At 46.4% G+C, this 25,397-nt stretch overlaps 2 protein-coding genes and 1 long non-coding RNA gene across 8 annotated transcripts in view; 2 read left to right on the top strand and 1 right to left on the bottom strand.

Annotated features, from left to right (window-relative positions):
- The window catches only part of ZNF790 (zinc finger protein 790), a 28,439-nt gene extending 16,353 nt beyond the window's left edge, over positions 1–12,086 (top strand). For 3 of the 5 annotated variants that reach the window (XM_074386469.1, XM_010347997.3, XM_074386470.1), the window contains 3 exons: positions 1,281–1,363; positions 3,605–3,700; positions 7,168–12,086. In XM_074386469.1, coding sequence (XP_074242570.1) covers positions 1,345–1,363; positions 3,605–3,700; positions 7,168–8,849 — 1,797 coding nt within the window. In that variant the 5' untranslated portion in view covers positions 1,281–1,344 and the 3' untranslated portion in view covers positions 8,850–12,086. Of the gene's footprint in view, positions 1–1,280; positions 1,364–3,198; positions 3,320–3,604; positions 3,701–7,167 lie in introns of all 5 variants that reach the window. The other 2 variants (XM_074386468.1, XM_003937410.4) reach the window with 1 other exon arrangement.
- On the bottom strand, positions 45–1,202 carry LOC101037530 (small ribosomal subunit protein eS12-like). The gene is made up of 2 exons (XM_039465950.2): positions 1,135–1,202; positions 45–441 (listed from the first exon to the last, which is right to left on the bottom strand). The coding sequence occupies exons 1-2, from the start codon at positions 1,200–1,202 to the stop codon at positions 45–47; spliced, it is 465 nt and encodes a 154-aa protein (XP_039321884.2).
- A 2,858-nt stretch (positions 12,087–14,944) lies between the features above and the next one.
- On the top strand, positions 14,945–25,376 carry LOC141581276 (uncharacterized). Of its 2 annotated transcripts, XR_012513850.1 has the most exons (3): positions 14,945–15,194; positions 17,951–22,107; positions 25,029–25,376. It is a non-coding gene; the product is annotated as an uncharacterized LOC141581276 (long non-coding RNA). The 2 variants fall into 2 exon arrangements; XR_012513849.1 differs by lacking the exon at positions 25,029–25,376 and having other exon boundaries at positions 17,951–23,536.
- The last annotated feature ends 21 nt before the right edge of the window (positions 25,377–25,397 follow it).

The following is a 25,397-nucleotide window of genomic DNA, read 5'->3' as shown; positions in this document are numbered from 1 at the left end:
TGTGTGTGTGTGTGTGTGTGTGTGTGTGTGTAAGATTTATTTCTTCATTTCTTGCATTTGAAGGACTCTTTGATGACATCCTTGGCCTGAGACTCCTTGCCATAGTCCTTAAATACTACACAACTGCAACCAACCACTTTACAGGACTTGCCCTCTCTGTCAGTTTTACAGAGGCCAGCCCATTCCCCTAGTTTCTTGTTATCATCAACCTTAATGAGGTTGATTTGGTGTTCAGCACAAAGGGCCTCCACCAACTTGACATACATAGGCTCATCACAGTTGGATGCAAGCACACAAAGATGGGCTTGGCGCTTGTCTAAGGCTTTGGCAGGTTCATGAATTCCACGTGCTAGGCCATCGTGGATGAGTCCGGTCTTCAGCACCTCTTGTAAAGCAGTATTAACGTTCATTACACCTCCAGCAGCAATGCCTTCCTCGGCCCTGGCAGTGGGTTACAGGTGAAGCTGAATCTTGGACGCAACCGAGCCTCTGCCTCCTCATGACTCAGAAGCAGCAGGAAAAGAGCCAATATATTTTTTTTAATAAAAGTACTTGCTTCAGCCGGGCACGGTGGCTCACACCTGTAATCCCAGCACTTTGGGAGGCCAAGATGGGTGGATTACAAGGTCAAGAGATCGAGACCATCCTGGCCAACATGGTCCCGTCTCAAAAAAAAAAACAAAACAAAACTTGCTTCACAAAAAACTGACTACTTGCCCAACACAGCCTTCCCTTAACTTTGAGTTCCTTTCATGAAAAAGCCATCCTGATGCTTTGTGTCAGTGAAAACATAGGAGGCAGAGATCATGGCTACTCCTATAAGGGAAAGGCCCAGCTTATCCTTCACTCAGTAAAATAAGAAATCCTGAAATCCAGAGGGTAAAATACAGTATTCAAAGTGAACAAGCTTTGCATTCAGCAAACCTATGATATTTTCTAATAGTGAATTTGAGCAAGTGACCCATTTCCTGATCTTTTAAATGAGACAAGTAACTGACATTCATAAGTGGGTTGAGGATAAAGGTTAATGTATATGTATATGAATTTGGGGCAAGCCAGAATTGACTTATTTAGTAGTATCCTGATCCATGTCATGATTTGGGCATAAATAATTAGACTGAAACTTCACCCTACTTTTGTTGCATCTCTCTGGTTTTGGAGAGGGCCAGGATTTCTTCAGATTGATTCCTTCTGACCTGCATCCAAGGAAGAAAATGGCATTCTATTTGTCTATTTGAAAGCTCTGAGAAAGCCCTGACCTCATGTTTCTTTCCTTCTAGCTCTGCTTTCTCAGCACACTGCTTCACCAGGAGAAGAATCAAAAGGAGGACTGGTGGACTTGAAATGTTAAGTCATGGCCCATGTGAGTTGTAATTGCCTCTCTTCAAAAATATAACCCATTTATATCACATCATGTGAATATTTTTTATTGCTTATCCTTAAACTGCTTGCCTGAATCACTGTTGAGCATCGTAAGTGATGATTGTGAAATAGTCCAGTGTTTTCCCTAGATATCCATCTTTTCTCCAACCAGTATGAACAAATCTATCCACTAGGGCTTTCAGTATCTCCTGTGTCCCAATCTGGCAGAGCACTGAAGAAGATAAATACATTTCCTTAAGGGGAACTGTAAAGACTTTTGTTTCAAACCTGTGGCTTAACAAGATGGGATAGAGTAATTAAAGGGGACATACTACATAAAGGCTTTTATTTACTCTGTAGAATGGAATATTTAATCAACACGGGAGTTGGAGTTTGTTGGTATTCATTTAGGTATGTGGCACTTTGTGATGCTTTCCTGGGAGGTTGAGTTCACAGAGATCTGGGGTTTTCCAGGAAATTAATGAGAGATTAGTATCAATAACAATCCGACGCTGGGCATGGTGGCTTACACCTGTAATCCCAGCACTTTGGGAGACCAAGGTGGGCGGATCACAAGGTCGGGGGTTTGAGACCAGCCTGGCCAACATAGTGAAACCCCGTCTTTGCTTAAAAAAAAAATACAAAAAACTTAGCCAGGTGTGGTGGCAGATGCCTATAGTTCCAGCTACTCCGGAGGCTGAGGCAGGAGGATCACTTGGACTGGAAGATGGAGGTTGCAGTGAGCTGAGATTGTGCCACAGCACTCTAGCCCAGGCAATGGTGCAAGACTCTGTCTCAAAAACAAAAACAAAATCAAGAACAAAACAAAATAAAACAATCTGGGATTAGTTATTCCAGGCTGATATAGCCTCTTAGTGTTATTGACAAAAAACTCATGATGACTTTCACATTCATCACTTATGGCACTGAACTTGCTGATTGTCAGCTGCTTAGCTAAGAACCTGGAGATTCTACACATTTTCCGCAGAAAATAATGTTCAGTCAGAGAGTGTATCTCTTGAAAATTCTCTCAATTTAAATTAACAAAAAACTCAACTAAACATAGCAGCATAAGCAAAGAATAGTTACCTTGGCCAAAGACTCTGTGTGCACAAGTCTGTTTGTGTCCAGTAAAGACTGCTTACGAGCAACAACACCCCCAACTTTTCTCACATAATAAATCTGGGTTTAGTTCTTCACGGCTGGTGTAGCCTCTCAGTGGTATCCACAGAAACCTCATATAATACCTGTTATTCTGGGCTGCCATTCTGATGTTTTGGTATTTGTGATTTGAAGATCGTAAAGATGTGGTGACTGAGCAACAGGAGTTTTTAAGAGCATGTAGGCCAGGTGCAGTGGCTCATTAGGACTTTGGGAGGCCAAGGCGGGCAGATCACTTGTGGTCAGGAGTTCGAGACCAGCCTGGCCAACGCTGCAAAACCCCCTCTCTACTAAAAACAGAAAAATATTAGCTGGGTGCAATGGTGTGCACCTGTAATCCCAGCTGTTAGGGTGGCTGGGGCACAAGAATCACTTGAACCTGGGAGGCAGAAGTTGAAGTGAGTTGAGATTACACCACTGTACTTCAGCCTGGGTGACAGAGCAAGTATATCTCGAAAAGAACAAAAACAAAGGAACATGTAGGCACTCCGCTTTAGTCACCCTTATTCCCTCCCATGTCATTTCCCCCAAAACCACAGGCAGCCAACTCCAGTTTTTGCCCGGTATATGCCCCACTCCCTGCAGTGCCCCTTTCCAGCTTTTCCCCTTTGATCTAAAAGGGGATATTATTTTTTAAAATTTCAGCATTAATATTTGGACTTGTTCTTTCAACAGTTGATGTTCAGGGACGTGGTTATAGATTTCTCTCAGGAGGAGTGGGAGGGCCTGGACCTGAAACAGAGGGATTTATATAGAGATGTGATGTTGGAGAACTACAGCAACATGGTTTCACTGGGTAAGATTCAGCATTTGTCCTTAGAAATTTGGGCTTTCTGTATTGTGAAGTTTTTTTATTGTGTTTTAAAACACAAAGGGTAACTTCCGACCTTTGTTTGTGGGGAAATGGTTTGTGCTTTGTAAATCTAGCAATAGTTGTCATCAGTGGGCACCTCCATCTTTCCCATCCTTTGTGACTTATTTCTGCCCTTAATTGTTTCTCTTCCTTAATAACCAAGGAACTAGTTGCAAATTTTAGAATCTTTACCATGTGGTTTTTTGCTGTTTCTTATCTTCTGGGCAGGTCTTTGCATTTATCAGCCAGATGTGTTTTCGTCATTGGAGAAAGGGAAAGAGCCCTGGAAGATTTTGAGGAATGAGACAAGAGGACGTTGCCCAGGTGAGTGAGGGCTGAACGGGCACAAGGAGGCCATCATTGTGGATAACAGCTCAGCTGCATAATGAGGCAGCAACACCTCTGAAATACCGGTCTGGTATATCCCTTTAAGAACAAAAACTGAGACAGGCATAGTGGCTCACACCTGCAATCCTAGACTTTGGGAGACCGAGGTGGGCGGATTGTCTGAGTTCAGGAGTTCCAAGGCCAGTCTGGGCAATGTGGTGGAACCCCATTTCTACTGAAAAAATATATATAAAAAATTAGCCGAGCATGGCAGCGCATGCCTATAGTCCCAGCCACTTGGGAGGCTGAGGCAGGAGAATTGCTTGAACCTGGGAGGCGGAGGTTTCAGTGAGCTGTGATTGTGCCACTACACTCTAGCCTAGTTGACAGAGCGAGACCCATCTCAAAAAAAAAAAAGACCAAGACCAAAAACTGGCTGGGTGCAGTGGCTCACACCTGTAATCACAGCACTCTGGGAGGCCAAGGCGAGTAGATCACCTGAGGTCAGGAGTTCAAGACCAACCTAGCCAACATGGTGAAACCCTGTCTCTACTGAAAATACAGAAATTAGCTGGCGTGGTGACACACACCTGTAGTCCCAGCTATTTGGGAGGCTGAAGCAGGAGAATCGCTTGAACATGGGAGGCAGAAGTTGCAGTGAGCCAAGATCATGCCACTGCACTCCATCCTGGGTGACAGAGCAAGATTCCATCTCAAAAAAAAACAACAACCAATACCAAAAAACTTTGATAAAGGCCTGAGACCTAGATAGAGACAAAACCTTTTCCAAAAGAATTTTCTCTTCACTCCAAATAACACTCTGTTTTTGTGCTCTCATTTTTTCACTCATGTAACAAAAAGGTAAGTGCCATTCTTTTCTCCAGTGGCCCTTATTTTATCTATGATTTGGATCAGGTTCCTTTCCATCTCTCTCTCTTTTTTTTTTTAATTTAGATATTCATAAAATTCTTCTTTTGGTAAAAACAAAACAAAGCCTTTTTTACCCATCCCTTTTGAATTTTTCTCATCTTTCCTGGCTTCTCCTTGCTTGTACCTTGCCTACGTTCATTAGTTCATTCTTTTAACCAACACTTATGGATTTTCTCATTTTAGGTTTAGAAGAATTAACACAGAATATATAATCTCTTAAGAAACTTTTTGTTCTCTTCTGTGACTGGAACATGGCCATACATTTCTGCATAAAGGGCTCTACATTAAGAGAGGACCTAATAGGCTGCTTAGTTGAAAATTACAGCCGGGCACGGTGGCTCAAGCCTGTAATCCCAGCACTTTGGGAGGCCGAGGCAGGTGGATCACAAGGTCGAGAGATCGAGACCAACCTGGTCAACATGGTGAAACCCCATCTCTACTAAAAAATACAAAAAATTAGCTGGGCATGGTGGCGTGTGCCTATAATCCCAGCTACTCAGGAGGCTGAGGCAGGAGAATTGCCTGAACCCAGGAGGCGGAGGTTGCGGTGAGCCGAGATGGCGCCATTGCACTCCAGCCTGGGTAACAAGAGCGAAACTCCGTCTAAAAAAAAAAAAAAAAAGAAAGAAAATTACAGTAATAGGTGAAAACAGTTTCTGGTCACAGTGAGAAAGAAGTGGCAGAAGAAAGGTTAGGGCTCATGAAGTACAACTAGGAGAACATGGTGTCATAAAAAACAAGTCCAGCAAGGAGCAGTGGCTAACGCCTGCAATCCCAGCATTTTAGGAAGCCGAGGTGGGCAGATTACCTGAGGTCAGGAATTGAAAACCAGCCTGGTCAACATGACGAAACCCTGTCTCTACTAAAAATACAAAAATTAACCAGATGTGGTGGCATGCACCTGTAAACCGTGCTACTCAGGAGGCTGAGGCAGGAGAATCGCTTGAACCTGGGAGGCGGAGGTTGCAGTGAGCCAAGATCACGCCACTGCAGTCCAACCTGGGTGACAGAGCAAGACTCCATCTCAAAAAAAACCAAAAACCAAAAAACAACAAAAAAAGACAAACCCTGGCTTGTCTAATTCCCTGTATTCTCCAGCTTTTCTTCTCTAACACACAGTAATCATCATCTACTGATTATTCAACATCTATCCTATGTAAGGCAGTTAATAGAGGTAGCATATTATTCCTTGCAACAGACCTCTGCAAAGTGATGTTTTATTCCTTTCTATAATGTGGAAAATACAGTCAAGCTCAGTAATTTTCCAATCACCTAAAAAGTGCTTTGAGTAAATAGAACTGGAGTCTGAAACTGCAGTTTGTTGTCTTTCCATTGCCATACATTACTATTCATACTTTGTAACTAAACTGCCTTTCAGTTCATTCAGTCATTGATAGAGTACTTGCTCTGTCTCCCAAGAAAAATTAATGCCACAATCATATAACAATTGTACTTGATCCTAAATACATATAGAAAAATGAGTCACAGAAAAGGCCTATTATTCTTAGCTTGTGCCAGACTCCTTCTCCCTTGAAAAAATTTCTCAAACTATTTTGTTGTTGTTGTTGTTGTTGTTGTTGTTGTTGTTGTTGTTGTTGTTAAGACAGGGACTTACTCTGTCACCCGTGGTGGAGTGCAGTGATGTGATCATTACAGGCTCACTGCAGCCTTGACCTCCTAGGCTCAGGTGATCCTGCCTCTTCAGCCTTCCAAGTAGCTGGGAGCACAGGCATGCACCACTACTCCTAGGTAATTTTTTTAAGAGATGGTGTTTTCCCATGTTGCCTAAGCTGGTCTCAAACTTCTAGACTCAAGCAATCCATCTGCCTCAGCCTTCTGAAATGCTGGGATTACAGGTGTGAATCATTGTATGTGGCCTTCAAACTATTTTTCTGTCTGAACTATCACCCATCATTATCTCCTTTAACCTAAATGCATCATACCCTGTTATTGAGATCCTAGTACTTTGGTAACTCTGGATGAGATTGCTTCCCGCGTATTAGACTGTTGCTCTTCTATTTCCCAGCATTCCTATTTTTAAGCTCTGGATTATATAAGACATTCATCATAGTACTTACAAACTTGTAGATATTTTCTGAGTTGTTATTCTGTTGCTAAGGTGGTACCTGGATAATCATTTTTTATTAAGCTCCTCAGATGAATATGATCAAAATAAAATATACTTATCATCACTTGACTCAATTTGTATCATTTCTTTTAAATTTCTATTTACTTCTTGCCTTTTTTTCATATTTCTCATATTTGAGAATTTTTTAAGCCACTCACTTCTGGTATGATCTATTTCAAGATTTTCTGTATCTCTTTTAGAAGTTTTATTTTGGCTGGGTGTGGTAGCTCACGCCTGTAATCCAAGCACTTTGGAGGCCAAGGCGGGCGGATCACCTGAGGTCGGAAGTTCAAGACCAGCCTGACCAATATGGTGAAACCCTGTCTTAAAAAAAAAAAAAAAATTAAAAAAAAAATTTATTTTTTTTGTATGTAAAACAGTATGTTTTTACCTTCTTATTTTTCAGACATGCGATCCAAGTGTCCGATCAAGAAGTTATTACCAAAAAATGGCATTTATGAAAGAGAAATAGCCCAACTGGAAATAAGGAAAATTTGTAAAAAACACAGCCTTGAATGTTTGTGTTTTAGAGGTGATTGGGAAGGCAATGTTCAGTTTCAGACACTACAAGATAATCAAGAGGAATGTTTCAAGCAGGGGATACTCACCTATGTTAAAATGCCCGCTTTTAACCAACACACAGCCTTTAATCTACACCAGAGACTTAACACAGGAGACAAACTGAATGAATTTAAAGAATTGGGGAAAGCCTTTATTTCTTGCTCAGATCGTACTCAACATCAGTTAATTCACACAAGTGAGAAATTCTGTGAAGATAAAGAATGTGGAAATACCTTTCTTCCTGATTCAGAGGTTACTCAATATCAGACAGTTGACACTGTTAAAAAAGCATATGAATGTAAAGAATGTGGGAAGTCTTTTAGTTTACGTTCGAGTCTTACTGGTCATAAGAGAATTCATACCGGAGAGAAACCTTTTAAATGTAAGGAATGTGGAAAGGCCTTTAGATTTCATTCACAACTTAGTGTCCATAAGCGAATTCATACTGGTGAGAAATCTTACGAATGTAAGGAATGTGGGAAGGCCTTTAGTTGTGGCTCAGATCTTACTCGACATCAGAGAATTCATACCGGTGAAAAACCCTATGAATGTAGTGAATGTAGAAAGGCCTTTAGTCAGCGATCACATCTTATTAAACATCAGAGAATTCACACTGGTGAAAAACCTTATGAATGTAAGGAGTGTGGGAAAGCTTTTACTCGTGGGTCACACCTAACTCAGCATCAGAGAATTCATACTGGTGAGAAATTTCATGAGTGTAAGGAATGTGGAAAAGCCTTTATTCGTGGTTCAAATCTTGCTCAACATCAGAATGTTCATGTTGGTAGGAAACCTTACAAATGTGAGAAATGTGGGAAAGCCTATATCTGGAGCTCACACCTTGCTCGACATCAGCGAATTCATACTGGTAGGAAACCTTATGAATGTAAGCAATGTGGGAAGACTTTTACTTGGGCTTCATACCTTGCTCAACATGAGAAAATTCATAATGAGAGGATATCCTATGAATGTAAAGAATGTGGAAAGACCTTTCCTCATGGCTCAGAGTTTAATCGACATCAGAAAATTCATACTGGTGAGAGAAACTATGAATGTAAGGAATGTGGAAAGACCTTTTTTCGTGGTTCAGAACTTAATCGACATCAGAAAATTCATACTGGAAAGAGGCCATATGAATGTGAAGAATGTGGAAAAGCCTTTCTCTGGGGCTCACAACTTACTCGACATCAGAGAATGCATACTGGTGAGGAACCTTATGTATGTAAAGAATGTGGGAAATCTTTTATCTGGGGTTCACAGCTTACACGACATAGGAGAATTCACACTGATGGACAACCCTATGGATGCAAGAAAAGTAGCCACATCTTTAGTCACCATTCATATCTTGCTGAACAAAAAATTGATAATGGTGCAAATCTCTGTGAATGGACAGACTATGGGAACACCTTTTGTCATGATTCAAACTTTGCTCAACACCAGAATATTTACACTTTTGAGAAATCCTATGAATTTAAAGATTTTGAGAAAGCATTTTCTTCAAGCTCTCACTTCATTTCACTCTTGTGACATATTATTATATACAAGTGTAGGAAAGGCTTTATTCATAAACCATTAATTTTGTTTATTTTTTTCTCTTGTGGAACCCTACAAATGTAAGTAATATTGGAAGCATTTTGACAGGGCATATATCTAGCAGCAGCAGCAGCAGCAGAGAATTCATCATGCAATCAATATAGGAAAGAAATTACTGATCAGTTATCAATTATGGAATATCAGGGTAAAATTTTATATGATAGCATGAATTCTCTTTGAATCATATTCAAAACATTCTCATCAGAGATGTTGCATAAAGAATTTATATATAATTCAGCCAGTCACAGTGGCTGACACCTGTAACCCCAGTACTTTGGGAGGCGGAGGCAGGTGGATCACCTGATGTCAGGAATTTGAGACTAGCCTGACCAACATGGTGAAACCCTGTCTCTACTAAAAATATAAAAATTGGCTGGGTGTGGTGGTGAGTGCCTGTAGTTCCAGCTACTCGGGAGGCTGAGGTACAAGAATTGCTTGAATCCAGGCGGCAGGGATTGCGGTGAGCCAAGATTGTGTCATTGCACCTCAGCCTAGGTGACAGAGTGAGACTCTTGTCTCCAAACAACCAAACAAAAAACTCACAAGAATTTATTCTAATTCATGTTGGAAATCTTTCATCACTAGCAAAATTTTGTTGTATTTCCACAAAAATAATGTAATCTAGAAAAGCCTTGAACTATGTCATAAAATCTATTTGATATGTCTTGTTTCAATATGTCCTACCTCTATAATTTTTTATTTTTTTGGAAAGTCTTAAATCTGTGTTAGTTTAATCTTTTTTTTTTTTTTTTTTTTGAGATGGAGTTTTGCTTTTGTTACCCAGGCTAGAGTGCAATGGCGCCATCTCTGCTCACCGCAACCTCTGCCTCCTGGGTTCAGGCAATTCTCCTGCCTCAGCCTCCTGAGTAACTGGGATTACAGGCACACGCCACCATGTCCAGCTAATTTTTTGTATTTTTAGTAGAGACGGGGTTTCACCATGTTGACCAGGATGGTCTCGATCTCTTGACCTCGTGATCCACCCGCCTCGGCCTCCCAAAGTGCTGGGATTACAGGTGTGAGCCACTGTGCCCAGCCTGTTTGTTTAATCTTATTCATTAGATTGTAAAGGTTGAATGATTTGAGATTTGCATGACTTAGTGACTGTCATTAGTATTTGTATTAAGCCGTTTTATGAGAGGATATAAGAGTTTAATGATTATAGACAAATATGTCATCTCTATGTCTTATTTAACATCAGAATGCTAATTGTGAAAAAAAAAACAGTAAAATACAATGAAGATAAAGTTTTGAATGACTATTAATTTCACATGCTGCATCAAAAAATCTGTAACACCCTTGTGACTAGCGAAAGTGGGGTTGTTGAATGTTCAGCAATTTTTTTTTTTTTCCTGAGACAGAGTTTCGCTCTTGTTACCCAGGCTGGAGTGCAATGGCGCGATCTCGGCTCACCACAACCTCCGCCCCCTGGGCCTCCCAAAGTGCTGGGATTACAGGCTTGAGCCACCGCGCCCGGCTGTTCAGCAATTTTTAAAAAGACATTCAGAAATGATTTGTCTCTAACAAATTTCTAAAGCCAGGTGTCATATTTATTTTTCACCACAGTTATAACTCAGAAACTAGCAAATAGATAGCCATGTGGATTGTTACCTCTTGGAAATTTAGTACTACATATAAACCATTATTGGATTAAAGAGCAAAGAAGAAGTGAAATTGCAGACTATTTAGAATGATAATGAGACCTATATTTTAAATCCTGTGAAATAACTAAAACAATAGAAACTATGTATAAACTATATTTTAAACTGTGTATAAAACCAAGAAGATTGAGACCACTTTGTTTCACATCACCACTGCATCCCCAGCAGTTAGGTCAGTGCCTATAATGTTGTAGGGCCTCAAATACTTTTTGAGTTAAATAGTGATTACTCAGCAAGGTATAATAAACAAATACCACAAATGAATGAACGGAAAGGCTTAATGGAAAGCTGAAATCATGCAATAAAAAACAATACAGGTTTTTAGCAAAATCTGATCCTTTGAAGAAAACTACTATTTACTAGGCTTTATCAGTGCCTCTACTATATTATAAGAAAGGAGAAATTGGATGAAATTATGTGTTTAAGGGATTTTTTTTATTGGTAACATATGTGAACTCTTGACTCATGTAACACTAAAAAATAGCAAGAACTTCACTTAGAAGAAATTGATAAAGTAACTTTTCATCATTCAAAATTATCCATCCAGGCTCCACACGGTGGCTCATGCCTGTAATCCTGGCACTTCAGGAGGCTGAGGCAGGCAGATCACCTGAGGCCAGGGTTCAAGATCAGCCTGGCCAACATGATGGCTAGCCAGGTTTCCCAGCACCATTTCTAATGGGTATTTTCATAATACCTAGCAACCACAGAATAGATATCCTAAGTGTCCACAGGGCATATACCAAGGTAGAACACATTCTAGACACATTTATCAAACCTCCAGAAAGTCAAAAGAATTGAAATGATAGTGTGTTCTCTGACCACAGTGGAATCAAACTAGAAATCAATAACAGAAAGATAACAGAAAACTTAACTTTTCAATTTATTTTCTTTTTAAATTTTGTGGGTACAATGGGTACATGAGATGTTGGCATGTAATGTAAAATTATTTTTAAATAAAACACAATTTTAAGTAACCCAGGCATCAAAGAGGAAATCTCAAGGGAGATAAATATGAATATAGAAATGTGAGTGAAAATACAACAGAATTCTAGGGAATGTGATGTAAATATAGAAATGTGAGTGGAAATACAGAGTTCCAGGGAACATTTGTCAGATATAACTGAATCTGGACTTACAAAGAAATGTATACAACTATTTGTTCATACTAGAAATGAAGAGAGGAAGATGGTACAAGACAGCAAAATAGAACCTCCAACAATGGACAGCAGTCTAGTGTGGATTGGATCAGGGTACTTGATCACTTAATCAGGCGCCAAGGAGGGTAGGAAAGGCAGTGTTGAATTGCTGCCATCACCCCTACCCATCCCTCAGCAGTGGCTATGTGGCAAGGACAGAGAATCTATGTGCTTGAGGGTGGGACAGTACAAAAATGGTGGGACTTTGCATTGAAACTCAGTGCTGCCTGTCACAGCAGAGGGCAATATGGGGCAAAATTCAGCCAGTGCCCGTGGAGGGAGCATTTAGAACAGCCCTAGCCAGAAAGAAATTATCCAATCCAGTGGTTGAAATCTGAGGTTCAGCTAGCCTCACTACTGTGTGCTAAAGCACTCTGGGGTCCTAAATAAACCTGAAACGCAGTCTAGGCCACAAGAATTAAAATTCCTGGGCAAGTCCTGGTGCTGTGCTGTGCTCACAGCCATTGGGAAAGGATTGCATGTTACCCAGTGACACGCCAGCTGGAGCAGCCAAGAGATTTTCATATCACTCCTCTCTCAAAACGAGGCAGGCAGCACTTAGTTTCAGAAGAGATTCCTGACTTCTCCTTGATGAAAGGAGAAGGGAGAGTAAAAAGGACTTTGTCTTGCAACTTGACTAGAGCTCAGACACAGTAAAATGAAGCAGCAGATGACATTTCTAGATACACCATGGGCCGAAATAAAACACATTGCCTAAAGGGAAATACACACTCTGGCAGGGTACATAACCTGCTGAGTAAAAAGCCATTGAACCTAGAATAAACATCAGTGGTAGCTAAGCATTAATTTCTGTGGGCCTTGGGTGAGACCCAGTGCCAACTGGCTTTAGGTGTGACACGGCACATTAACAGTTTTTGTGGTCATGGGAAGAAATCACTTCTGCTTGAAGATAGAAAAAGGACGAGTATTAAGGACTTTATCTTGCAGCTTGGGCACCAGCTAAGCCAGAGCATAGTGGATGGTCTTCAGATATCAGAAAGCGGAGGGCCAACCAGAATGAAAAAGGCAGAGTCTCAGGGAAGCAGCACGGCACCCCAGAACCAAGCCTGCGCAGGTGTGTGAGTAAGCCTCCCAACAAGTCATGACAACCGTGATACAAAGGTCAGGTCTGCCTGTGGGCCCTTGGTTTGCCCTCTTACATGATAATCATTCTTGTGGAAAACAGAAACTGGCAGCCACAGTGGCTGACAGAAGGTAAGTGTTTCTCTGTCACTGAGGTGTGTCCACCTGCATGAATGTCACTCTTTCTCTCTTAGTGTCTCTCTTAGTCTTTCTGCTTCTCTTTCTCTGAGCCCATGTGCATGTGTGTGTTGGGACGAATGTGCCCTGTGCGCCAAAGGGCGATTTTTTCCATGTAGGCCTGTTTGGTGAGCCTCTTTCTGCGTCTCTGCCTGGGTCTTGTGGCCGGTTGTTAACCATTTTCCCAGAGGATCCACTTTGGGTTTGTGAAGGCCTCGGTGAAGTGAGAAGATGCACCCGACCCCGAGGAATTGAAATCTCATCCCCATCCTGAGTGGCCTCTTTTCTAGGATCAAGACGACCACACCCCAGCCAAGGCCAAGAGCCTCACAGGAGCTCATTGTCCTGCAGGAGGTTGCAGACCGACGTCAAAGAAGATGGTTCTGAATCCTTGTGGCTCTTCTCTGAGAAATGAAGCCACAGCCCGACACAGGCTTAAAGAAGAAGCTGGGAACTGGACATGGCAAAGAACCCTGTCACTCGAATGCTGGCCTTTCTGGACAAGTCACCCATTTGGCACTCCTCCCTGGATGCCCCTGGATGCCCGTGGCGGTGGCATTGTGCTGCTTCCTGCCTGGGCTCCGGCCTCTGCTCTGTCCTCCTTCTTACTTCGTCTGCCCTGTTTCTGAGACGCCTAGATGTTTGTTGGTCTGGCTCCATGTCTTCAACAAAGAACACTTCCCAGTCCATCAGGTAGAAACCTTGTGGAGATCCGTGTCATGAGTGTTTCCCCAAACCTGTTTCTGGTTGATTGGGCAGGCGTGACCATCCTGGAGCTCTGGGCTTCCATACCCGCCTCACACAGGGAAGCTCCTTTGGTCTCCATGTTTCACCTGATGGCTGCGTGGTTTGTCTAGCATGAGCTGTAGGCCACTGTGGCAGGCCTTGGCTTCTAGGAAAAGTGGTGTCGCATTTCCTCTTCAATTCCTGTCTCATTCTTGGGGATATTTGCTTCCTCTGCTCCTGGATGCACTGCCTCCCAGAACTGGATCTTTTGTCTGTCACGAATGTCAGGGGGCCAAAGGGACTGGGCTTGGGCTGGGCATGCAGGGGAGGTTGCTTCAGGGCTCCCTAGCCGGTGGAGGTGAACTTTGGAGAAACTTCTCGGATCCTCAGGCAGGTATCCCTGAATGTGGCTTGGAGCCAGGCACAGTCCCTCTCCTGGTTCCCAGGTGTGCTTTGCTCTTCCTTGGAGGTCTTGGGGAGGTCACCAGTGCCCCCCACCCCGAGCTCATGCCTGGGCATCATTGTCCATCTCGCCATGGCCCCTTATGGCCTCGGAGACACACACTCACTCCGTATGCCTTGGGGGACACTAGTGCCACCGGAGGTCGCATTGGCTCCACCTCGGACTTGCTATGTCCCTGTATGCACGTGAACTGGAAAGCGGTGTCGGGATGCAGGAGCCCCAGGGCTTTGGGAAGCGGGGCAGGCCACTGCTCCTCCCAGGGAGGACGGAGGCAGAGGGCTCATGGGTCAGTGAATTTTGACCTGACAGCACGCTTAGAGGCCCCTGTGATCTTTCTGTGCCTCAGCAAGGCCCTCCCCGCCTCACCAGATGGTAAGCCCATCCCTGCTGACCCGGTGGGATCCAAAAGCGGAGCTGAAGAGGAGTCGGAGACCCCAGCAGTCGCCCTGAAGCTCCTCCTCCTCAATTTGGTAGAAGTCGGCTCAAGGATGTCCTGAGGACAGGATTTCTGGGGGTGCAGCCCTGGGGCGCCCGCAGCCCCCTCTCCCACGGCACCCCCTACTCGACCCCGCTCCAGCCGCCTCCACGGCTGCGGCGGGAACCCCTGCACCGCGCCTGGCCACCGCGCTGCCTCCATTGTTTAAAGGGGCCGCAGCCTGACTTCCTGGAGCCGGCGTCAGCCTAGGCAATGCGCATGCGCGATGCGCCAGGCGCGAGCCGCTTCTCCCGTCACAGTGACCGCCACGGTCGCCTGAGGGACGGGTTCCTGAGGCGTGGCAAAGCCGGAGCCCTCCGTGGCAGCGTGTGTGTGGAAGCTCCAAGGCTCCGGACTGACCTCTCCAGGGGGTCGACAGGTCGGTCTCCGAATTCTAGGAGTCTGGGAGGGCGGACCAGGATGAAGAAACCACAGGCGGAATCCGGGGGAAGCAGCGCCGCATCCCAGCCTCAGGCCTGCCTGCACCGTTTGCGGGTGAGTCTCCCCAAAAGTCGTGATCTCAAGGACAGTTCTGCCTGTGTGCCCGTGGGCTGCTGTCTCACTCGAGGGTCTTTCTCGCGGAGAGCAGAACCTGGCAGCCTAAGGGGTTTCCTGGTGGTGTGTGTTCCTGTGCCACTGCTGTCTGTCTATGTGTGTCCCTTTCTCTCCTCTCTCTGTCTCTCTGTCTCTCTCTGTCTCCGTCTGTGTGTGCCCGTGTGCTTGTGTGTGTTGGGACCAATGTGCCCCGTGCGCCAAAGGGCGATTTTTTCCATGTAGGCCTGTGTTTGGTGAGCCTCTTTCTGCGTCTCTGCCTGGGTCTTGTGGCCGGTTGTTAACCATTTTCCCAGAGGATCCACTTTGGGTTTGTGAAGGCCTCGGTGATGTGAGAAGATGCACCCGACCCCGAGGAATTGAAATCTCATCCCCATCCTGAGTGGCCTCTTTTCTAGGATCAAGACGACCACACCCCAGCCAAGGCCAAGAGCCTCACAGGAGCTCATTGTCCTGCAGGAGGGAGCAGACCGAGGTCAAAGAAGATGGTTCTGACTCCTTGTGGCTCTTCTCTGAGAAATGAAGCCACAGCCCGACACAGGCTTAAAGAAGAACCCGGAATGGGGCATGGCAAGGATCTCTGTAACTTGAACGCTGGTCTTTTGGACAAGTCACTTGTTTGACGCCCCTTCCTGGATGCCCATGGCGGTGGCATTGTGCTGCTTCCTGCCTGGGCTCCGGCCTCTGCTGTCCTCCCTCTTGCTTCGTCTGCCCTGTTTCTGAGACGCCTAGATGCTTGTTGGTCTGGCTCCATGTCTTCAACTAAGAACACTTCCCAGTCCATCAGGGAGAAACTTCGTGGACATCCGTGTCATGAGTGTTTCCCTCCCCAAACCTGTTTCTGGTTGATTGGGCAGGCGTGACCATCCTGGAGCTCTGGGCTTCCATACCCGCCTCACACAGGGAAGCTCCTTTGGTCTCCATGTTTCACCTGATGGCTGCGTGGTTTGTCTAGCATGAGCTGTAGGCCACTGTGACAGGCCTTGGCTTCCAGGAAAGGTGGTGTCGCATTTCCTCTTCAATTCCTGTCTCATTCTTGGGGATATTTGCTTCCTCTGCTCCTGGATGCACTGCCTCCCAGAACTGGATCTTTTTGTCTGTCACGAATGTCAGGGGGCCAAAGGGACTGGGCTTGGGCTGGGCATGCAGGGGAGGTTGCATCAGGGCTACCTAGCCGGTGGAGGGGTGAGGGGTGGGATGAACTTTGCAGAAACCTCTCGGATCCTCTGGCAGGCGTCCCTGAATGTGGTTTGGACTCAGGCAGAGGCCCTCTCCTGGTTCCCAGGTGTGCGTTGCTTTTCTTTGGCGTTCTTGGGGAGGTCACCAGTGCCCCCCACCCTGGGAACACGTCTTGACATCACGGTCTATCTCACCATCGCCCCATATGGCCTCAGAGACACACATTCACTCCACCTGCTCTGGGGGACGCCAGTGCCACATGCGGTCACATTGGCTCCACCTCGGACCCACCATGTCCTTATTTGCACTTGAACTGAAAACTGGTGTCGGGATGCAGGAGCCCCAGTGCTATGGGAAGCGGGGCAGGCCACTGCTTCTCCCAGGTAGGACCGAGGCAGAGGGCTCATGGGTCAGTGAATTTTGACCTGACAGCACACTTAGAGGCCCCTGGGATCTTTCTGTGCCTCAGCAAGGCCCTCCCCGCCTCACCAGATGGTAAGCCCATCCCTGCTGACCCGGTGGGATCCAAAAGTGGAGCTGAAGAGGAGTCAGAGACCCCAGCAGTTGCCCTGAAGCTCCTCCTCCTCAATTTGGTAGAAGTCGGCTCAAGGATGTCCTGAGGACAGGACTCCTGGGGGTCCGGCCCTGGGGCGCCCACAACCCCCTTTCCCATGGCGACCCCTACTTAATCCCCGCTGCAGCCGCCATTGCTTAAAGGGAATGCAGCTTGATTTCCAGTAGCCATGCAGGAGTCAGCCTAGTCAATGCACATGCGCAAGGCACCAGCGGATTCTTTCGTCACAGAGATCCCCACGGTTGCCTGAGGGATGGGTTCTCGAGGCTTGGCAAAGCAGGAGCACTCTGTGGCAGCACATCGATGTGGAGGCTCCGAGGCTCTGGCCTGACCTCTCCAGGGGGTCGAGAGGATGGTCTCTGGATGACAGCAGGAGTTACGGAGGGCAGACCTGGATCAAGAAACCACAGGGGGAGTCCAGGGGAAGCAGCGCGGCATCCCAGCCTCAGGCCTGCCCTGACGGTGTTCGGGTGACTTTCCCCAAAAGTCATGCCTCTTGTGTTCTCTAGCACAGGTCTGTGTCTGTGTTCCTGTAGGCTTCTCTCTCACCCGAAGGTTGTTCTCGTGAGAGCAGAACCCTGCAGCCTCAGGGGTTGCCTGGGGTGTGTGTTTCTGTGCCAATGCTGTATTTTTCTCTCTGTGTGTCTCCCTTTCTGTCCTCTTTGTCTCTTTCTTTTTCTGTCTTTCTCTGTGCCTCTGTGTGAGTGAATGTGTGCCCTTGTGCGTGTGCGTGTTGGGATGGGCATGCCCTGTGTGCCATAGTGCCGTTTCTTACACGTCGGCCTATCTTTTTGTGTGCCTCTTTGTGCTTTCCTGCCTGGGTGGTGTGGCCAGTTGTCAGTCGTTTTCCCTCGGATTCCACTTTGCATTTGTGAAGGCCTCCACAATGTGAGGAGCAGCGTTGGATCCGCAGGGGCTGAAATCTCCTCCTCATGCTCTTTTCTAGGATCAAGACGACAACACCACACCTGTGGACATTTTTTAAAGGAGTCCCAGCCTGACTTCTCGGAGCCATGCATAAATCGGCCTGACTAGTGCAAGCTATCTTTCCTGCACAAAGCAAAAACAGATGAGCAGCAGGATGCCCTGAGCTTTGAGACCTAGACAGGGCCCCGGGAGGCCCAGGTCAAAGGGAGGCAATGAGCTCAGGAACCGGGAATTTTTGGCTGACACCCTCCCCTGGGGTCTCAGTTTTCTGTGCCCCAGCAACCCCCTCCACACCTCACCAGACTGAATACCCAGCCCCAGGGACCCGACTTTTGCCCACACCATTCAATCCATAATCGGAGCAGAAGAGCAGTCACGAGTGCCCACCTCATGGTCTGAAGCGTCTCCTCCTTCCGGTAGCTGCCACCGGCTCCAGCATTTTCCTATAGGGCTGAGTCTGACAGTCCTGACAATGTGGCATGTGCCCACCATGAGAATTCGCATGCACCAAACGCGAGGCACCAGGGCGAGCTCTGAGCCAGGCTTGCCTCCTGGTGACCACCACCATTGCCTAGGGATGGCTCCCAGCAGCTTGTCAGATCAGGAGCCCTTTGTGGCAAGTGTATGGAGTTGGGCTGTTGTCTTTCCTCTCTGGTGGATCAACACGATGATCCCATGATCCTAGGAGCCTAGCAGAGCCGAACTAGACTGAAGAAACATCAAGCAGGGGCCCAACGATGCACCACAGGATTCCTGAGGATTCCCACAAATTGTTAGGCCTGCCTATATGGTTTGGGGGCGAGTCTCCTTGAAAGTTGTCCCCCCTGGGATTTTGAGATACAGCCTGCCTGTGTGACCCAGGGCTGCTCTCTCCTCAGAGGGGTTTCCTGACAGAGAGCAGAACCACAGCCTTAGGAGCTGCCTGGCTGTGTGTGTTTCTGTGCGAGTGTTGGATGTCTCTGTGTGTGTGTGTTTCATTCTGTGTGTGTGGTTTCTAATGAAACAAATGTGACTTGTGCACTGGAACGCAGTTTCTCTCCAGTCCCCCTACCTTCTGGTGCTCCTCACTCTGGCTCTGCTTGGGCTGCGGGGCTGTGTGTCCTTGGTCTTGTTCATGGTTCCTAAAGCCTTGGTGAAGTCGGGGGCTGGCTCTGACCCACAGGGGTCCAAATCATCTCCTCATCCCGAGGGGCCACTCTTCTAGAGAGATCAGGACACCACACACCCAAGAAGAGACACATCCCAGGGGCCTGTGGCACATCTGGGGCTGGACCCTAGCCATCCTGTCCTCAGGACCCATTTAGCCCACTTCAGATTTGGTTGCTGGCAGGGCAGGAACTTTGGGATGTGTGGCGGACACTCCATCTTCTTCAGATTCCATTCTGGGTAAAAAAGAAATGATATGTGCAGAAATAAGGTGAGTTAGGGGTGAGGTTATAGTCTGGTGAGGTGGGGGGGGTGGTCCCACAACTTCACCAGCGGGAGAGGTACAGATAGATGTCAAAGAAGCTGCTTCCAACTCATTTTCCCCTTCCTCTTCACTGCACAGCCTGTCCACACCATGGCCCGGTGCTGGTGGAAGAGGACACGAATGTGAGGAGAACATTTGTACTGCAAACTGTGGCCTTTCTAGCCAGCTCTCAGGTTGGGCCCTCATTCCGGGAGCCACATACAAGGGGCATGAATTGATTCTGTGTGGACTCTGGCCTCTTCTCTGTCCTGCCTCTTTTCCTCTTTCCATGTTTCTCATGGGCCTAGGGTTTCCTTAGTCTGGCTCAACGTCCTCTATAACAAACATTTCCCAGTTAGTCAAGGATGACCTTTCTGAAGATCCGTGAGATCTATGTAATGAGTGTTTCCTTCTCAACACTCACATCTCTTAATGACTGGGTAGCTGTGATGATTCTTGAACCATGGGTGCTTGTAGCGCCTACCAAGAAGGAAACTTGATCCTCCTATTTCATCAGATGGCTGCATGATTCCCATAGGATAAGAGGTAGTCAACCATGGCTGGCCTTTGCCTTCTTTTTTCTTTTTCTTTCTTTCTTTTTTTTTTTTTTGAGATGGAGTTTCGCTCTTGTTACCCAGGCTGGAGTGCAGTGGTGTGATCTTGGCTCACCGAAACCTCCGCCTCCTGGGTTCAGGCAATTCTCCTGGCTCAGCCTCCTGAGTAGCTGGGATTACAGGCATGCGCCACCATGCCCAGCTGATTTTTCGTATTTTTAGTAGAGACGGGGTTTCACCATGTTGACCAGGGTGGTCTCAATCTCTTGACCTTGTGAGCCACCTGCCTTGGCCTCCCAAAGTGCTGGGATTACAGGCGTGAGCCACCGCGCCCGGCCCTGGCCTTTGCCTTCTAATCAAGACTGTATTTCATTTCCTCTGCACATCCTTTCTCATTGTGCAGGGTCTCCCATTGCTCTGTTCCTGACTGGGATTGCTTCTCAGCCTTGAACCTTTTGGCTGTCAGGAATTTCATGGACCAAAAGGGACTGCTGGTTTGCTGGCTGATCCCGGTGTGGGGTTTGGAGTGGTTTGCACTGTGCAGAAACCTCTTGGCTCCTCTGGCAGGAATCTGATTGAGGCTTGGACCCCAGTATAGGCCCTCCTGTGGTCCCAGTTGTGCTTTGCTTGTCTTTCCTTTTTTGGGGCATCCTCTGCCCATCAGGAGCATGTCTGAACATCCTTCTGAGGCTTGGATTTGGCACAGATGGCCTCTAAGACACTCTCAACCTTATCTGTCCCCATGGGATGCCAGTTCTAGTTGTGGCCACCTTGGTTCCACCTTGGGCTTGCCTTTGTCCTTTTTTCCATTGTTACTGGACAGCAGTGCTGAGAAGCAGGAGCTTCTGGGCTTTGAAACCAGGGCAGGGCACTGGGAGGTCCAGGTGGAAGGGAGGCAGTCAGCTCATGGGGCCAGGGAATGTCCTCCTAACACTCATTCCTGAGGTCTCAGCTATATTTCTGTGCCCCAGTGACCTCCCTCCACACCTCACCAGCCTGAGTCAGCCCCCTGGGACCCGATTTCTGCCTACATCCTTGAATCCGGAATCGGATCAGAAGATCAGTCCCAAGCGTGCACCTCATGATCTGAAGGGCCTCCTCCACTATTGAGACCCGAAATGTCAGGGTCGTTTGCTGCTTGTCCCACACAGCCTCCTTCCCAGGCCTCTACTGGCTCTGCCCTCACCATTTTCCTGTATGGCTGCGGCCTGACAGCCCTGACATTGCAGTGCGCCAGCTGGACACTAGAATGCACATGCGCCAGGCGCGAGTTACCAGGCCCAAGTGCTGAGCCGTGACTCGTGTAACAGTGACCACCACCGTTGCCTGGGGACGGATCCTAGCGGCTTGGCAGAGCAGGAGCCCTCTTTGGCAGTGTGTCAGCCTTCGGCTGGGCCCCTCCTCTCCAGGGGATTGTTGTCATGGTTCCATGGTTCTAGAAGTCAGGCAGGGCCGAACCAAGCTGAAGAAACGTCAGACGGGTCCCCAAGGGTGCACCACGAGATCCCTAAGGATCCCCACAATGTATCAGGCTTGCCTAGATGGCATGGGGATGCGTCTTTTTGACAGCTGTCCCCCCCTCCCCCATTTCGACATATGGCCTGCCCATGTGCCCTGGGGCTGTTCTCTCCCCAGAGGTGGCTTCCTGGGAGAGAGCAGAACCAGCAACCTCAAGGACTGTCTGGCTGTGTTTCTGTGCGAGTGTTGGATACCTCTGTGTGTGTGTGTGTGTGTGTGTGTGTGTGTGTGTGTGTTGTCTGGTGAAATGAATGTGGCTTGTGCAATCGAGCGTGGTTTCCCTGTAGTCCACTTACCTTCTGGTGCACCTCTCTCTTTGGCTCTACTTGGGCTGTGGGGCCCCATGTCCTTAGTTTTGCTCTTGGTTCCTAAAGCCTAGGTGAAGTGGGTGGCTGTCTCAGACCCGCAGGCCTCCAAATCACCTCCCCATCCTGAGGGGCCACTCTTTTAGAAAAAAGAACAGCACACCACACCCAAGAACACACATCTCGCAGGGGTCCATGGTCCTGTGGCACACCCAGGGTTAGACCCTAGCCGTCCCTGCCTCAGGACCCCCTTGAGCCCATTTCTAATTCGGTTGCCAGCAGTGCAGGAGCTTCAGGAGGTGATGCGGGCACTCCTTCATCCTCTTTGGATTTTCACAGCACTATTTTGGTAATTTTTTTTTTTTTTGATGATACCAAATATACAGGCATCAAACAAAAAAACAGACACGTTGAAATTCATTAAAAGTAGGCCAGGCACGGTGGCTCACGCCTGTAATCCCAGCACTTTGGGAGGCTGAGGCAGGTGGATCACGAGGTCAAGAGATCGAGACCATCCTGGTCAACATGGTGAAACCCCGTCTCTACTAAAAATACAAAAATTAGCTGGGCATGGTGGCACGTGCCTGTAATCTCAGCTACTCAGGAGGCTGAGGGGCTGAGGCAGGAGAATTGCCTGAACCCAGGAGGCGGAGGTTGTGATGAGCCAACATTGCCCCATTGCACCCCAGCCTGGGTAACAAGAGCAAAACTCCATCTCAAAAAAAAAAAAGAAAAAAAAAGGGCCGGGCACAGTGGCTCAAGCCAGTAATCCTAGCACTTTGGGAGGCCGAGGCGGGTGGATCATGAGGTCAAGAGATCAAGACCATCCTGGTCAACATGGTGAAACCCCGTCTCTACTAAAGATAGAAAAAAATCAGCTGGGCATGGTGGTGCATGCCTGTAATCCCAGCTACTCAGGAGGCTGAGGCAGGAGAATTGCCTGAACCCAGGAGGCGGAGGTTGCAGTGAGCCGAGATCATGCCATTGCACTCCAGCCTGGCTAACGAGCAAAACTCTGTCTCAAAAAAAAAAAAAAAAAAAAAAAGTAAAAAAAAGAAGTGTGAATTGAAAGACATCAATAGGTTAAAAAGGGTAACCCACAGAATAAAAGAAAATATTTGCAATCATAAACTTGAAAAGGGATTAAGATGCTGAATATATAATCTGTAAAATCCAACAATTCACAGGATCCAAAAATCTGCCATGGACTTCAATAGACATTTCTCCAAAGACTTACAGATGGCCAATAAGTGTGTAAAAAGATGCTCAGCACACTATTTATTAGAGAAATGCTAATCAGATCTACAATGAGATACTACTTTACATCCATTACAAAGGCTGCCATTAAAAAATAGAAAATAACAGCTGTTGGTAAAGATACAGAGAAATGGGAACCCTGATGCACTGTTGAAGGGAATAGAAAAAGGTACAGCCACTGTGGCAAACAGCGTGACAATTCCTAAAAAATTTGAAAATAGAGGCCAGCTGTGGTGGCTCAAGCCTGTAATCCCAGAATTTTGGGAGGCTGAGAGGGGTGGATCACGTGAGTTTGATACTAGCCTGGCCAGCATGGTAAAACCCCATCTCCACTAAAAATATAAAAATTAGCCAGGCATGGTGTCACATGCCTGTAATCCCAGCTATTCAGGAGGCTGAGGCAAGAGCATTGCTTGCACCCAGAAGGCAGAGGTTGCAGTAAGCCTAGATCTCACCACTGCACTCCAGCCTGGGTGACAGAAAAAGACTCAACTGTCTCAAAAAAAAAAAAAAATTAAAAATAGAATTACCATGTATCCAGCAATTCCACATCTACATAGATACTCTGGGAAACTGAAAGCACAATTTCAAAGAGATACTTATACTAGTAATATAATATCTATACCAATAGATATAGTCTCAAATAGATATATTAGTAGAGACAGGGTTTCACCATATTGGCCAGGCTGGTCTTGAACTCCTGACCTTGTGATCTGCCCACCTCTGCCTCCCAAAGTGCTGGAATTACAGGTGTGGGCCACCACACCTAGCCTCTGGATAATTTTTATACTTAATTAGGCAGTCTGTTTTGACTATAACTTAATGTAAAGAATTAAGTAAATATAACTTCACTCCTATACACTATTGGTCCATGTACCTAACAATTTATTGAATAAAGCAGTCCATTCCCAACAGCATCAAAAGTAATTACATTTCCCAATGTAAATTCATAGAGCCATTATGGAAAATAATATGGAGATTCATCAGACACTAAAATGTCAACTATATGTCCCAGCAATCCCACCTGTTGGTGTATAGCTAAAGGAACTGAAATCAGCATGCTGAAGAGATAACTGCACTGCCATATTCACTGCAGCATTATTTATAATAGCTAAGACATGGAAGCCACCTAGGTATCCAGCATTGGATGAATGGATAAAGAAAATGTGATATGTATATGTATACATAAAGGAATACTATTCACTCTTTAAAAAGAGGAAAATTGGCTGGGTGTGGTGGCTCATGCCTGTAATCCCTGCACTTTGGGAGGCTGAGGCAGGCAGGTCACCTGAGGTCAGAAGTTTGAGACCAGCCAGACCAACATGGTGAAACCCCTTCTCTACCAAAAATACAAAATTAGCCGACATGGTGGCCTAGCCTGTAATCCCAGCTGCCAGGAAGGGTGAGGCACGACAGTAGCTTGAACTGGGGAGGCAGAAGTTGCAGTGAGCTGAGATTTTGCCACAGCAATCCAGTCTGGGCGACAAGAGGGAAACTGTCTAAAAAATAAATAAACAAGTAAATAAATAAATAATAAAAATAAAAAGGGGAAAATTCATTTGTGACAATGCGGATAAACCAGGAGGACATTAAACTAAGTAAGAGAAGCCAGAAACAGAAAGACAAATACCAAATGAGTGGTATTTGTGGAATCTAAAAAAGCCCGACTCTTAAGAAACAGAGAATGGTGTTCACCAGAGACTGGAAAATGGAAAAAAGGGAGATATTAACTAAAAGAGTACAAAATTTCAGTTAGGAGGAATAAACTTTAGTAATTGACTGCACAGAATAGCAACAACATAAATAATGTGTTATATATTTCAAAATTGCTAAAAGAGTAGATTAAAAAAATTTTTTACCACAAAAAAGTAAGGTGATAGATTTAATTAGCTTGATTTAATCATCCTACATCGTAAACAAGGATCAAAACAGCATATTGTACTCCATAAATAAATAAAACATACAATTATTATTTTTCCAGTTTTAGAAAGCTACTTTTCTCCTATCTTATAGCAAGGCTGGACCTCCTCAGGGGACACAGAGCAGAGTCCCCGCCCTCGGGAGTTCACACCCAGTCCCCCGCGCTGGCCCTCGCGGCCACACCTTAACTCTCCCCGACCGGCTCTACACGCACAGCCCGAGGCTTCAGGCAGCCCCGAATTCGGATTCCCCTTCTCAGCCTTCTGGGTGCACTGAAACCCTCAGGACTCCGAAACCAAGTCGGACACGCCTTCGCTTCAGCTGTCTTCTCCGCGCTAGTCTCTGCGTCTGCGCACTCCTAGTAGAGGGAACTCTGAAACCTCCCGGAGCCAGCGTCCGGCGGTCCTGCGATCTAATTGGGATTTGGGGTTCCGAGCCACTGTTACCACCAGCTACCACGGT

The sequence above is a fragment of the Saimiri boliviensis genome, chromosome 14 (genome assembly GCF_048565385.1).
Source record: "Saimiri boliviensis isolate mSaiBol1 chromosome 14, mSaiBol1.pri, whole genome shotgun sequence".
Lineage (NCBI taxonomy): Eukaryota > Metazoa > Chordata > Mammalia > Primates > Cebidae > Saimiri > Saimiri boliviensis.
The sequence above is the reverse complement of the archived record's forward strand: the minus strand, read 5'-3'. Positions and strand labels throughout refer to the sequence as shown.